Source organism: Alexandromys fortis, unplaced genomic scaffold (assembly GCF_014885135.2).
Source record: "Alexandromys fortis isolate MF-2015 unplaced genomic scaffold, M_Fortis_MF-2015_v1.1 scaffold_174, whole genome shotgun sequence".
Lineage (NCBI taxonomy): Eukaryota > Metazoa > Chordata > Mammalia > Rodentia > Cricetidae > Alexandromys > Alexandromys fortis.
The window spans coordinates 1,210,311-1,225,847 of NW_026068063.1; the positions used below are offsets into that span (position 1 = coordinate 1,210,311).

General features: G+C 51.6%; 1 protein-coding gene across 7 annotated transcripts in view; it reads left to right on the top strand.

Annotated features, from left to right (window-relative positions):
• Positions 1-15,537, top strand: part of Kazn (kazrin, periplakin interacting protein) — an 892,416-nt gene that overhangs the window by 761,346 nt on the left and 115,533 nt on the right. Inside the window, exon 1 of one of the 7 annotated variants that reach the window (XM_050120358.1) lies at positions 14,894-15,321. The exons of the other annotated variants lie outside the window; for them this stretch is intronic. Within the exon in view, the coding sequence (XP_049976315.1) occupies positions 15,114-15,321 (208 nt within the window). The 5' untranslated portion in view covers positions 14,894-15,113. Of the gene's footprint in view, positions 1-14,893; positions 15,322-15,537 lie in introns of those variants that run through there. 7 annotated transcript variants of the gene reach the window in all.

A 15,537-nucleotide genomic window follows, 5' to 3' on the forward strand; every position in this document is an offset into this window, starting at 1 on the left:
TATTGATATAACCCATTTCTAATAATCTGTATAGCCCACGAGGTGGCTTACCAGGAAAGATCTTAACCTGCGGCTGTCTGGAGTGGGAGAATCATGGCGACTCACTGACTCAGCTTCTTTCTCCCAGCATTCTGTTCTGTTTACTCCACCCACCTAAGGGTTGGTCTATCAAATGGGCCTAGGCAGTTTCTTTATTAATTAACCAACGAAAGCAACAGATTAGAAAGAAATCACTCCCACATCACACACAAAAAAAGTAGTTATTAAAACTGGTCTGGAGAGACAGCTCAGTGATTAAGAGCACTGTCTGCTCTTCTAAAGGTCCTGAGTTCAATTCCCAGCAACCACATGGTGCCTCACAACCATCTATAATGAGATCTTGTGCCCTCTTGAGGAAGAGACCTACCTGGTCAGTCATCCTCATCAACTTAGACCATGAAACCCAATATGGACAAGTTCAACAGAACCTCCATATACAGGCTGCCCATGCTGGCTTCAGCATTGCCCAGGCATAAATTTCAATTTTTAATTCAACTTCAGTAATTAAAACTAGTGTTTATATAAAAAAAAACTAGTGTTTATAATGTTTTTCACCACGGGCATGAGAAATAACTCAGTGGATAAGAGCACTTGCTGCTCTTCCAGAAGACACAGAGTTTGGTTCCCAAGCCAAGAAGCTCACAACTTCAGCTCCAGGATTCTGGCGCCCTCTTTGGCCTCCATTAGCATCTGCACCCACATGTTGTATACACAGAGACAGAGACAGAAAGACACAGTCAGAGAGAGAGAGAGAGAGAGAAAAAATAAGATTTTCTCATGCCAGGCATAGTGAAACACACCTGTAATCTGGATACTGGAAGGTAGAAACAAAAGGGGCAGGAATTCAGGATCATCTTTTGCTACAGAGGAAGGAGATCAAGGCCAGCCGGGGCTACACAAGTACTTGTCTCAAAAAGAGTAAAATGAAATGTTTTTTAGTAGAGTGCTGTATTAGGGGTCTCTAAAGGAACAGAATTTATATAGAATATATGTGTGTGTATAAATATACAATATACAATATATATATATACATACATATGGGATTTATTCGCATGGCTTACAAACTATGGTCCAGCTAGTCAGTCCATCAAGGCTGTCTCCCAACAGAAAGTCCAAGCATCCAGAAGTTGCTCAGTCCACACGGCTGGATGTCTTAGCTGGTCTTCAGCACCCACCAGAATCCTGAAGAAGTAGGCTCTAATGCCAGCCAGTGAACGAATGGACTTGCAAACGGGCAAAGAGCAAGCGTGTCCTCCATCCCTGTCTTTCAGATAGGCTGGAAGACCAGCAGAAGGTGTGGACCAGGTTAAAGGTGGATCTTCCCGCCTCAAATGAGTCAGTCAAGAAAATCCCTCGCAGCTGTGCCCAGCAGCTTACGTTTTAGTTAATTTCAGGTGTCACCAAGTTAACCACCCAGAATAGCCACCACAAGTACTATACTAGAAAATGAAAACACGGTAACTAGCTGGTCGATCTGGCTTCGTGGGTCACTGGCTTGCCACCTTTCCTTCTATCTCTTTTCCTCAGCCTACCTGGCTTACAAGGGTTATAAAGCCAGTGTATTAGCTACTCTTGTGTTGCTGCAGCAAAACGCCAGGATCCGGGCAACTTGTAGAAGAGTCTGTTTGGGTTTACGGTTCCCGAGAGTCTGTCCTGACAGGAAGGCATGGCAGCAAGCAGCATGGTGGTTGGAGCAGGAAGTTGAGAGCTCACATCCTAACCGTGTTAGTGTAGCAGAGAGAAGAAAAAGGAGCAGATGGAGCCTTAAGGTTGCAAAGCCTCCTCACCGGTCCCCCGTGACACGCTTCCTGCAGCAAAGCTGCCCGAGCTAAACCTCTCCAAACAACGCCACCAACTGGGGACCAAGTGTCCAGATGCCCCAGACTGTGGGGGACATTTCTCATTCAAACAAACCACCACAGTAAATAACCCAGTCTCACAGGGAAGCTGAGGGATTATGGGAAATATTGGATAGCTGGTGGGGCTCGAGGCCCGTGTTGATGGCCTAGAATAAAACTCTCGTGTCTTGTCAGGACATGCAATGATTTTCTTAGGAAGGATGGAGGAAGGGCTGGAGCCATGGAAGGGACCTCTGAGGGTTACCCAGGGCTCCAAAGCCCTGAGAATGAGTGCTGGGCACAGTGGTTCACATCTGCAGTCCTGGCACTTGAGAGGTAAATGCCGGAGAATTTAGAGCTCACCGTTCTCCTCAGCTATACAGGGAGGTTACCCCAGTCTGGGATACATGAGACTCTACCTCAGAAAAACAATTGAGCAATAATAAAAATAAAATAGTAAGTGCTTGTATTAGGCTCTGGGAGCAGAGAGTTCCATTAAGACCGGTCCCTACCTTCCACTGATGGGAGCTGGGATCTGACCCATCCTGCCTCTCAGAATCCCTGAATCGGCCCCGTTGGGCCCCGGTATGGTAGAAACCATCTATTTCTAAAGGTCACATTTCTCAACCTAAAGAATGCGACTTCCTCACGCTGCACCAAACACACCCTTACTTGTTTGTTTGACTGGGCAAACTTTAGGGGGAGTTGTCAGCGCTTCCTACAAATCTGCTCAGCAAGTCTGCCTCCCGAAACCCATTCCAAAGACAGTTGGAGGACAATTCAGAGGAAAAGAATTTAGAACACATTCTAATTAGTCCCACTGGGACCAGAGGCCGGGTCAGTCTCCAGCCCTGAAAACCTATAGCCCCTTTCCCCTGTCCAGAGAGCAGGACGGCCGGCCAGCTTTCAGGCTGGCCCTTTTGGGGGTCCATGGATGTGAAGCCTGGCTCCTTCCTGCCCTTTCTGGGGCCTCTGCTGTCACCAAAGCCTGAAATTTGAAAGTGTCATCTTCATGTTGCCGAGGTGATGGGGGCGGGTTGTTCTCTGCCTTCACGATTGGAGAAGCAGGAGCAGCCGTGGGTGGGTGGCAGGCATACCCAGCCCCTAATTACAGAGAAAGCAGGCGCAGGCTTGTGCAGACAGGCCTCCCCAGAGCCCAGGCAGGTGGCCTCCCGATGAGGAAGGCCTCCAGCCTGGACTCTGAGTACGGGAAGCTGTCAGTCTGGAAGAAGGGACGTTATGTAAGCAGGAGCCCACAGCCTCTAGAAATGTGACCTTGTCTGGCTTTCAGCCTCAGTCTACCCACTGGGAGGGGCACAGCACAGCAAGGCCTTCCTCCAGGGAAAAAAGACCCAGCCTCCTCCGTTCCTCATTCAGGGGGCCCAGGTGCAGACCGCTGGTGTTTCTCATTCTTGGCCGCAGCAGTGTGGGCTCGGGTGAGTGCCTCAGGTCCCAAGGCCACGTTTGGAGAACTCCTGACTCAGGGAAGCAGGGAAGCAAGGAGCAACCCCCACCCCACCCCGTGGGGCCTGGATTTGCTCTGTGCCCACCCTTCAAGTAGCTGGGCCCCTCTGCGCCTCCGATTTCTTCTTACTCATTTGGCTTTGTCTCTGAACAGCTAAACCGTTCCTCGGGGTTGGGGGTGCCTAATTACTGTTTGCAGGGAGCTGGGAGATTTTCCCACAGAAGACACAGGCCGCTCTTCCGCTGTTGCAACTTGCTCAGAGCCATCGGGAAGCTGAATGTCTCTAGGAGAGAGGGGCATTTTGGCTTGAAAAGTGAAGGCAGGCTGACATCCCTGGGGTCAGTCACCTGGAAAGAAGTCACAGTTCTTGACTGGCCAGGTCTTCGTAGGAACTATCATTTTCTTTGCTGTGGGAAGCAGAGGCTCAACTGAGGCCCAGCATTCAGGCGCCCATGTCCCAGCAGCTATGATCAAACCCCTCTCCATACCCACGGCTGTTTCTTTCCCCTTCTTTTTATTTTCTTTCCTTTTGTTTTATTTTATTTTTGAGGCAGGATTATGTAACCAAGGCTAGTCTCAAACTCTCTAAGTAGCCAAGGATGATCTTGAACTTCTGATTGTTCTGCCTCCCGCTCTCAAGTGCTAGGACCTCGGGTATACATCACTGTGTCCATTTTTATATGGTCCTAGGAGTGGAGCCCAGAGCTTGGTCCATGCTAGGCAAGCACTCACCCACTTGAACTACATTTCCAGCCCATGGTTATTTCTCACATCCAGTTGGACTGGGAGCTTGCTATGCACGTGTGTGGAGGTGCATGCCCCCTTGTGTGTTAAGGACAGGCATTGATGTGGGAATGTCATATCAATCTGTTGATTTTATTGGCTGAGCAATAAAGAAACTGCTGGCCCTGATAGGTTAAAAGATAGGTGGGCGGAATAAACAGAATAGGATGCTGGGCGGAAGAGGAAGTGAGGTCAGACTCTGCGCTGCTTCCAGAGGGACCGGACAGCCGCCATGCTCTGCTCTCCCAGGCAGCTGCAACCCATGATGGACTTAGGCTAAAATCTTCCCGGTAAGCGCACCTTGGGGTGCTTACACACATCATTAGAAATGGGCTAGTCCAGGTGCGAGAATTGGCCTGTAAGGGCTAGAGTTCATGGGCCAAGCAGTTCTTTCAATGGATACAGTTTGTGTGTTGTTATTTCGGGCATGAGCTAGCCAAGCGGCCGGGGTGTTGGGGACGCAGCCCCGCCGCTTCTTATTTCAACAAGGCATGGACTCTAGACAATGCAGAGGGCAGACGGAAAGGGTGAAAGGTGATTCCAGGTTCTGAAGTGGACTGTCCGTGTGGCTGGCTCTCTATAGTGACACGGATCGACCGTCCCACCCATGCAACATTCCTGTCAGATAGACAGGGATTCTAACCAGGTGCATGTGAAGAAACCAACCGTCCCCGGAAGGTGAACAGACACCCAACGCTGAAGGTCTCCCTGCCTCTTACTCACCCACTAAAGCAGAGGTTCTCAACCTGTAGGTCACACCCTTCTGGGGTTGCATATCGGATATTTACATTGCAATTCATAACAGTAGCAAAATTATAGTTATGAGGTGCCAATGAAATAATTTTATGGTTGGGGGGTTACCACAACATGAGGAACTGTATTGAAGGGTCACAGCATCAGGAAGGTGGAGGACCACTGCCCTAAGTCCTCTGTGCAGCCCAAAATGACCTTGAACTTCTGACCCTCCTGCCTCTACTTCCTAAGCACGGGGGCTCCTCTTCCCCCTTGCCTCACCACACCTCAGTGCATGCCGTTTTCCATGTTCCTGCGGGTCACAGTGACAGATGTGACATTGGCAGAGAGGTGAGCTACGGATCCCGCATTGAGTCACAGGCCAGAAACAAGAGTAGGGCCAACAGAGTGGAGCTCAGGAGCGCTGAGAACACAGCAGAAACCACCAGGGGTGCTGAGGCCTTGTGGCTTCACTGCCTTGCTATGATCTGGTTAGGCCCTTGTGCTCCGTGCTTCTTGAAGGTGATGGAACCTTTAAAAAGCGGGCTCTGCTGGAGGTCATCATGGGGGTGTTCCCTTGAAGAATGTTGTGGGACTCCCCTCTTCCTCTCTTTCATCTCCTAACTTTTAGAAGGTTATGTTCTACCATGTGGGCTCCACTGAGGTGCTACCCCCGCCCCACCCCACACAGACCCCCCCGGAGGCCTAAAAGCAGTGGATTAAATGCAGGAGTGAAGGGCAGCTCTCAAGTGAGGGTGCCCTCCGCGGAACCACCTCCCACATCGGAGCTAGGGAGCTGCACATCTCTGTAGCAGGTGCAAGAGTCCTTAGGGGAGCCAGGGACCCAGGAAACCCTTTCCATTGCTCAGGCTAGGGTTGGCTCTCTTCTGCCTCCAGTGGCTGCTATTGGAACTTCATGCTCACCTCCAACCGGGGAACAGGTCCCTGAGCTCGTGGGCTGAATCCACAAAGCAGTGAGCATTTTAGCTTTCTAAGCTGCGTGTCCTGGGGGGATAGCCACACAATGGCTCCCCTCCACAGCTTAGGGAAGGGCCTGTCCCTGGGTTGGCACCGATTGTTGGGTCAGTCAGTGGCTGGCTGAAGATGCCCTTGGCTGAAGCCCTGGTCCCAGTTTAGTAGCTGTGTGAGCCTGGGCACATCTCCTCATGCCTCTAAGCCTATTGCCTGCACTGGAATACTTACGGTGCGTGAGGGAATGGTTTGTGGAACAGGCTGCGTAGACAGAGCCGCGTGAGTTTGAATCCTGTCACTGCTTTATCCTAGATGCGTGCCGAGGGGAACTTGCTTAATCTCTCTGCGGCACATTATTCCTCTTTAATAAAAGGATACTTATCTATCTGGGCAGATATGCGTAAAACACTCCGTCTAATATTATTGACCGCCCATAGCTATAATGATCACGTTTGCAGGCTGATGAAATGACGTTTACATAATATGTTCCCAATAGGACCAGGCACAGAAGTGGGGATACTCTGTGAATAGTAGCAGCTCATATCTTTATGTGTGCATACAATGTATGTATGTGTTTCTGTGTGTGCATGTGTGTGGAGGTGCATGTCCCCTTGTGTGTTCGTGCTTTTGGAGGCCAAGGGTGTCTTCCTTAGTAGTTCGCATGGTTTTTGAGACTCTCTCTCTCTCTCTCTCTCTCTCTCTCTCTCTCTCTCTCTCTCAGAACCTTGAGCTTACTGATTCTGCGAGACTGTCTCGCCAGCAAGCCCCCGGGGAACTTCCTATCTGTGCCTCTCAGTCCTGGGGCCACTAAAAGATCGAACTCGGGTCCTTAGGCAGCAAGCACAACACCTACTACACCTTCCTCAGGCCCAGTAACTATTATCTTCCCTTGGACGCTTGCTGGGGTATGGCCCTTTGTGTGCCTTGCGGTTGGTGAGCCTGGTGGAGCTCTTCCCTGGGACCAAGCCCCAGGATTCGGGGCTTACAAGAGAGGGGATGCAGTTCCCTGTGTGTCCACTAGGGGCAGCCATGAGTCAAGAGTGGCGGGCTCACGGCTGAGCCCTGTTTTCAAGTGTGCAGGAGCTCAGGCTGTGCTCAGTTAGTAGAGGTTCTCTTAGCGTTTGTGAGACCTTGAGCTTGACCCTAGCCCTGAGGAGGGAAACACTATGCTCTTAGGTGGAAAGCAGTTCCCCTCAGCAACCCTAAATCCCATCCTTTCACCAGTGCCATCTTCTGTAAATTCTTTTATGCCCCTTATCTCATCCAGAACATGGGGACAGGGTGGATTTCGGGGCTGAGTGAGCACGGTCCCTGAGTGAGCATGGTGATGGAAATACTTAACCAATCACATCTATTGCCAAGGTAGCATCATGGCAAGTGTGCAGCCAAACTGCATGGGCCTGAGTCTCAAGTCCATCAGGTAGTGGCTGTGTGGCTTTGGGTAAGTGACTAGACCTCTCTGTTTCTGTTTCCTCATTGGCAAAATGAGCCAATGACAGTATCCCAATCTCTGGGAGGGGGGGGCTGTTGGATGAAAAGTATATAAGGTAGGCCTAGCCCATGCTGAGCGCTATGAAAATATTTGCCGGTGTTACGATAACAGACTTTTGGCTTGTACTGGTTTTGTTCTGAGAAGCTGCCATTTTCAAACTTCTGTTGGGAACCTCCTGACCCTGATCTTATGGGGGGTAAAGGAGAAGAATAACGGGAAGCCCTGATGAGGAAGGGTTTATCCTCTCATTGCAGGAGGAAGCCATCTTGGAGCTGGGCATGGTGGTGTGGCGTGCCCTTGAAATCTCAGCATTTAAGAGGTGGGGTCAGGAGGATCAGGTGTTCAAGGTCAGCCTGGGCTACTTCAGACACCCACAAACAAACAAATATGAGTGTCCTAAGACAGGACAGGTCCTTACACACCTCTAATCCCAGAATTTAAGAGGCTGAGCCCACCAGATTCTGTGGGAGTCCCAGGACTGTCAGGGATACAAAATATAAAAGTATTTAAAATATAATATAAAAATAAAAGGCAACCACTACAATTTAAAAAAAAAAAGACTATCTTGAAGGAGTTGGGCTTGGTGGTTCCTGCCTATAATCCCAGCACTAAGGAAATAAAGCAGAAAGATTAAAATTTCAAGGTCATCTTTGGCAGCGTTGTGAGTTCGTTCAAAGCCAGCATGGACGACACGACAGGAGACCCCTGTCCAAGAATCCAGCTTGGAGTAGGATGCGGTTATGCTGGTCTCTGGTTGCAGCATTTGAGGGGGTCTCAGGGAAATCAGAGAGGCTCAATGTGATGTTGCCTGCCACCAAGCCTGACTTGACCTCTGACTTCCACAAGCCCATACATATACCCATACAAACAACACACACATGCACGTGCGCGTGCGGACACACACACACAGTAATAAAAACAATATTTTCAAAAAAGAATGCAGTGAGACCCTATCTCACAAGACAGCCAGAGCAGCCCGACACACAGCCAAGCTGTGTCCTGGGAGATACTTTAATGTTCTGTTCTGCCCAGGGCTGGGGCTCAGCCTTCTGCCTCTAGACAGACCCTTTGGAGTCCATAGAAAGAGCAAGACCGTCAAAGGGCACAGGGAGCCCGTGACAGGCTCACAAAAGTCTCCAGCCTCGCAGGGCAGATGGCAAAGGGGAGTTTGGGTCAAATCCTCCATCCACTGAGAACCAGGTCTGAGCAGGTCTGGGAGAAAATCCCATCTAATCCTTCCCACTGCACCTGGGCCCCAGAGTCCTGCTGGGGTGGCCAAGAAGGGGATCAACACTGTCCCCACCTGTGGCCTCAGCCACAGAGGCGGCCCAGGGCTTGCCAAAGGGCTTCAGATTCCCAATAGAATTCCCAGGAGAAAGCGACTGCCGGAGGACGGTCTGTCTTGGGAGCGACGGCTTGGCACTTAGCTGCTCCTAAAACATGTTCTTCCCTCCAGGAGCTGAGGTTTCACTGTGCCAGACACAGCTCAGGGACCGACAAGCGCAGCTCACTTCCCAGAAGCCTCTGCTCAGCCCAGCCGGCCATTACCTCAAGCATCACCGGGTCAGGGAGACAGGAGCTCCAAGGCTGATGTTGTTGGTCTGAAATCGAGGGCATCTGAGCTGGATTCGAGACTTCCTATGTTTGTCTCCAGAAACGGTCTCTGCTTCTGGAGGCGAGCTGCTTCCAAAGAGCCCCACGATTCCGACTTCGTGGTATCAACACTCTCATTTAGTCTCTTCCAAGGGCGTGAGAGGCCTAGCGATGCACCCCAATGAACAGAATAGGAAAGTGGTGATGGGCCCCATTTCCAAAGTGAGCTCCCATCAGGGCACACTGGCTTTTGTTCTTCTCCAGAGCCCTCTCTGGGACACAAGCTGCCATCCTGTCATCTGAGGGTACCGGGATTCCTCCAGGAGGAACCGAAGGTCTCTATGGGAGCAAGTCTGGAAGTGGGTGCTTTCCGGGTGAGCCTTGAGCTGACAGCCGGCACACTGCTGGAACCTACAAGTGATTTAGAACCAGAGTGCCCTGCTGTAACACCCCTGAATTCCTGACCATCCTTGTTTGATGTGGCTGTGCATTTCCTATTAGTATTTGCAACACACACACACACCCTCCAAGAGAAAGGATTGAAGAGAGTGTTAAAAAAAAAACTTTCACACTTGAAATCCCAACACTCAGGAGGAGGAAGCAGAAAGAGCGGATGTTTGGGCCAGCCTCAGCTAGATAGCAAGTATGAGGCCAGCCTAGCCTACACAAGATCTCTCGTCTTCTTAAAAGCCAACAAACATACAAAGAAAAGTAGTGGGTCAGCTAGAACCCCTCTACACACCCTCTTAGCCAATACTCTGGTTGCTTAGATGTAGAGACCCAAAAGCCACATACCCGTGGTCACACACCAGCCAGGGTACCAGCACTGCAGCTGTCCCAAGTCTCCAGATGCCCTGGAAGGGGAGTGAGGAAAGCTAATTGCATAGAAGGATCACAAATCATACCATGCATTAGGCCTTGGGAATTAGTATGACCACAGTTTAACCTGTTCCTTAGGGGTTGGCAGAGAGCTTGCCTGGCGTCCTCAGTTCAACAACAGTACCACATAAAACCCGGCTTATGTTGCCAGCATTTGGATCAGTAGCAGGAGGATCAGAAGTTCAAGGTCATCCTCAGTTCTTAGGCCAGCCTGAGCTACATGAGACACTGCCAGTAAATAAAAGTGGCTGGCGAGCTGGCACAGCCGGCCAAGAGCTTGTCTAGTAAGCCTGAGGACTTGAGTTCTATCCCTAGAACTCACAGAAGTGTGGGAGGAGACGACCAACTCTACAAAGTTATCCTCTGACCTCCACACACATGCACACACACACACACACACACACACACACCATACACATCACACACACACAATAAAAATTAATACACTTTCTTTGTGCCAGATGTGGTGACCCACGCTTTTAATCCCAGCACCCAGGAGGCAGAGACAGGCAGATCTCGGTGAGTTCAAGGCCAGCCTGATCTACAGAGTGAGTTCCAGGACAGCTGTGGCTAGAGAGACCTTCTCTCAAAAAAAATTAATACCTTTTATGATTTGGATTTTGGAGACAGGGTTCCTCCATATAGCCCTGACTGTCCTGAAATTTGCTCTGTAGATCAGGCTCGGCTCAGACTCAGAGAGATACATCGGCCTCTGACTCCTGAGTGCTGGGATTAAAGACCTGCACCACCAGACTAAATTAATACTTTTTTCAATAAAAAAATCTCTATTTAAAATGTTATAATAGAAACATAATCAAGAAAAAAGTACCCAGGAATCTCCCATGGGCTCCCATGGACAACTTGAAGCACTGGCAAGCGCGATAGTGCCTCCAATGGAGGGCTGCTGGGTTTTGTCTCTCAGACCACATCTTTGTAGTGCTCTCCTGTCATCTAACCGAGTCCTCCTGGGAATGAGGAGGCACAGTGCAAAGAACTGCCCTGACCCTGTGTCCCCAGGCTCCTTGTGGTTTCTCTGGTGGCTCCCTGTCATCCTGAGGTCAGGGTTAGGGCAATACCAACTGGCCTCACACCCTAGAGTCAGAGCAGTCCCCACCCACGGGTCGGACTGTGGTTTCTCATCACCTCTCTGACTTTCCCACCATTGGCTCTAAACCCGCTTCACCTTCAACCAAGTCTCCCCAATGGCTGATGGGAAACCACCAACCCACTGCTTTTCTGACCTCTGTGTCTTCCCTTCTGCTACCCTGCAGAGTCCGGGCATGTGGGCCCTGGTCAACGAGAGAGCAAATTGAACCCCAGGCATAGCCTCCCCCAGCATTGGTTCCCAGTGGGTCCTTCCTTTGTGAGTGTGAACTTCTGGGTCTCAGAGCAACATGAGGCTCTATAGTTTGAAATAATAATAATAATAAATAATGAATTGAGCTGGGTAAAATTCTTATAAAAAACCTGAGTTGGAACCTCCATCAGGACTCATACATTAGGGGTAAAAAAAAGCCTAGGCACAAAGCACACCCCTAATCCCAGTACTGGGGAAGGGACTCAGTGGCCTACCAGCATGCATAGCTCACTTGGTGAGCTCTAGGCCAGGAAGAGATCCCGTTTCACAACCTGAAGAATGGCAGCCAAGGCTGTCGTCAGCCTCCATACACACGAATGCACACACAAGTACACACAGGAACTGCATGCACACATCAAAATGTTTAAGAATTTCAAGGAAACATCATCAAAGCCCTGAATCCCAGCACAAGGCCCTTTGGAACACAGAACCCTGTGTTTCCCAGTTGGAACCCCCAACAGTCACCCCTGCTCTGGTGTGTTCGCTGGGGCTCTCTCTGATGTGTTTCTTGGCCTGGGACCTGTCCAGGCTGCCCCAGGCAGGATATGGGGTTAGTATCTGACCCCCAGATCTTGCTATCTGTTCAGTATCTGCCAGATCTGAACAGAAAGGTCCCCTGGGCCCTGGGTGGCCTTCTAGGGCAGGGGCCGTGGTCACTTTCTATGTAGAGACCATAGACTTCATGCACGGGTATGTGGGCCCAGTGTTTTTCAGAAACGTTCCTGAAGGAAGCGCCTGGAAAATACTGTTCTGGTAGACTAACATAGCTCAGCTTTGACTAGCAGGATAGTACTGCCTGCAAGGAAAACCCGGAGCAGGAGACTGGGAGAAGCCTAGTTTCTGGGAACCCCAGAAAACTAGGGGAAGTGAACTGAACCCAACTTCTGCTCTGCAGTGTGGGGCATGCACACACACACACGCACACGCGCACACACACACACACACACACACACACACACACACACACGCTGAGCCAGGGCCTTACTTTGCTGAGTAAGGAGAGCAGTGGAAATTCCCCAGGGTTGTGACCTTGCGAGTAGCCTGGGTGGTTGAAATGTCTCTGGGAAGTTTGTGCAGCTTCTTTGAGGCTGTCCTGGAAAGAGCACTGGTGGCCCAGGGACAGGCGACACAGAAACTTCTAGACACATTTGCTTCACTGCTCTTCCTCTTTTCCTTTCTTATTCTTAACGTTGTCGGCATTGTTCTTATGATTTTTTTTTACATTGATGAGTGTTTTGCTTGCATGTCTGTATAATGCATGGGTACCTGGTGCTCACTGGGGTCAGAAGAGGAATCAGATCCCCTGGAACTAGAGTTACTGATGGTTGTGGGCAGCTATGTGGGTGCCGGGACTCAAACCTGGGTCCTCTGTAGGATCAGCTGGTGCTCCTTATCACTGAGCCATCTCTCTAGCCCCTTGTTCTTAAGTCTTAAAGAACTGTCAACATCCCAAACTAAGAAGAGTATCCGGAAACACTGGGCCCACACTCCTAGGCATGAAGTCTAGTCTTCCACAGGGAATGACCACCGTGCCACACCCTAGAGTTACCCTGATGCCAAGTCCAAGTGGCCAGTGTTACCTACCCAAATGCCTGTGGTCCTTTTCCTGATGCTGGAGCTAAGGGCATGTCTCTAACAAGAGTGGGAAAATAGGTGTGGGGGCTCAGACCTGTAATCCCAACAGTCAGGCAAGGGAATCAATGCAAGTTCAAGTCCACCCTCAGTTACATAGCGAGTTCTAGGCTAGTCAGGGCAATATAATGAGACCGTGTATTAAAAAAGAAGAAGGAAAAGAAAGTGGGAAAACAGAAAGCGGACCAGGAGCTCATTGTACTTTAGTGACTTCGGAGAAAGTGTGTTTCTTTGCGGAAGTGAAATTCTAATGGTTTTATCTTGTTGTTGCCCTTGTCCTAGACAGGGCTTGACACCGAAGCTTAGGTTAGCCTGAATCTCACTGTATTGCCCAGGTTGGCCTGGAATTCCTGCCTTAGCTTGCCGAACCACTATGTCCAGCTTTTGCAAAACATTTCATAGACAAGGTGTTCTCGATTGCTTTCTGTTGCCGTAATAAACGCCATGACCCAAAGCAATTTAAGGGAGGGAAGAATTGACTTCAGCTCATATTTTCAGGCCACAGTCCACCCTTGAAGAAAGTCAGGGCAAGTATTCAACGTGAGAACCACGGAAGGACACTGTTAGCTGGTGGCTCAGCTAGTTTTCTTAGACAGCCAAGGGCCAAGGACCACCTGCCTAGGGATGGGACCACTCGTAGTGGGCTGGGCCTTCTGACAGCCGCCTACAGAGATGCCCATGGGCCAATATGACCCAGCTAATTCTTTAACTGAGGTTCCCTTTTCTCAGGCAACTCTAGGTTGTATCTGACTTACAATAAAAAACCAACCAGGAACAGAAGGGAAGGTTAAGTCAGAAGACAGCCTGAATTCCCTGGTGAAACCTTCTTCAGCCATTTGTGTCTTTTCTTCTCTTCCTCTTATACCCCCTACCCTGCACACACACACACAGACACACACACACAGACACACACACACAGACACACACACACACACTGGAAGTGTCTTCAGGATGAGATTTTTCTACCATCCAGGGCCTGAAAAGGTGTTCCCAGATTTTCTACCTTTGAGGGTTCAGAAAAAGCTTTCCTATTCTGCTTCTCATTCTAATAAATGTATCGGACTTGGGGACTGCACTGTACTTGGTGCTGGGTTCATGTCTTTCGGCTTGAAGGGCTGGGTATTTAAGGCATGGGCCATTTTCTTGCACTGTTGGGGACGCCAGCAGCAGCTCTTGGCATGTCCCGTGCCCTCCATGGTGATCAGGGCTTGGAGTTAGGGATGGGGAGGAGGGTCTTGGCACTGTTGTAGACTCTCCAGCTGGGCCGGTTTCCCAGGAGGAAGGGAATGGACACTGGGGAGGCCATGGTGGTTAGTAGCCAAGCCACTGTGGTTGAGGAGAGGCGGGGCTTCTCTCCCCGTGGTCCAGAGAGGGACTGTAAAAGGTTTCAGACTTGGAGGCAAGTCATTTTGTTACCATAGCTTGTTAGAGAGCCATCTGTGAGTGGCCAAGAGACTCTCAGCTCACAGGCTGGGACAGAGAGAGTCACGGGTCATAGCAGTGGGCACCTAAGGGGTGGTATTGGTGGTGAGCTTGGAGGCTCCTCACCTAGCTGTGCAGCTTGGCTCCCTGGAGTCTACAGCTGGGGAAAGCCAGCCCTGCTCCCAGGGCCGTGGGGAAATAATTAGTCCCTCTAAAGAGCATTGTAATCTCAGATCAAAGGGGTCTCCCAGCTGCAGAGCCCTTTACAGGCTCCAGGCCACTCCAGGGTGCAGCTCGCGCACCCTCCAAAGTACCACCTAGTCCTGAGTTTGACTGGCCTAGTAAACCTCTGTCCCCTAAGACGAGAACATCACTTCACTGGCCAGCACACTGTAGTGCCAGGCACAGGCCTGCAGCCATTCTTCTGGCACACTCAGGCTTGAGCGCCGTGACTCTAGATCCCCGGGACAAGGCCATCTACCTTTCAGTTCCTAGGTTTCTCCAGGGAGGGCTGGGGGCGGGGAAGGTTGGGAGGTGGGGGGCGGTGGCCTGGGGCCAGACGCACGAGGGGCCAGTAGGCGCCAAGGAAGGAGTGGGGCGGGGGCGTGGTCCAGTTGAGAGCGTGGAACGAGAGGGGGCGTGTTCGGGGAGTGGCCAGAGGATACCTCGCTAGCCCGGAAGGAGCGGGAGGAGGAGTCGCAGGATCTGGAGTTGTTCCCACGTGAGAGGATCGTGCCGGATTCCTCCGGTGCGGCGGCGGCTAACTGCCGGGCGTCCGGCGGGGCTGAGATCGCTGGCCCGGCGCGCGTGGGTGGCCCAATGCGGCGGCGGCTCCGCGGGCTGTGAGCCGGGTGTCCGGCGTCAGAGCCCCGTGTGCCGCCGTGGGGCCTCGCGTCCCGTGCACACGGGATGCGGGCGGCCGACTCGGGCTCGTGGGAGCGCGTCCGCCAGCTCGCGGCACACGGCCAGCCGACTCCGTCCTGCGGCCGGGACACCGGGCCCCTGCGCGCTCCGGAACCTGGAGCCTGCGAGCTATGCACGGATGCTGCGGCGCCTCGAGAGCAGCAGCGAGCTGGGGCGGTCACCGATGCAGCCGATGGCTACGGCAGCCAGCTGGGTAGGTGCTTGAGGGGCGGGCAGGGCGGCGCGGTTGCAGGCCCTAGAGCCCGGGAGCCGCCGAGACCGGGCACGCGGGGGCGCTCGGGGCCGGGGAGCTCCGAGCCAGCCGTTGGTGGCAAAGTTGTGTCCCCGAGCGCCGGGTGGGTGCGGCCGGTTAGCGCACTGGACGAGAAGAGTTTTTAAGCTTGGGAGCTGGGGTCTCGGGGCTCCCCGG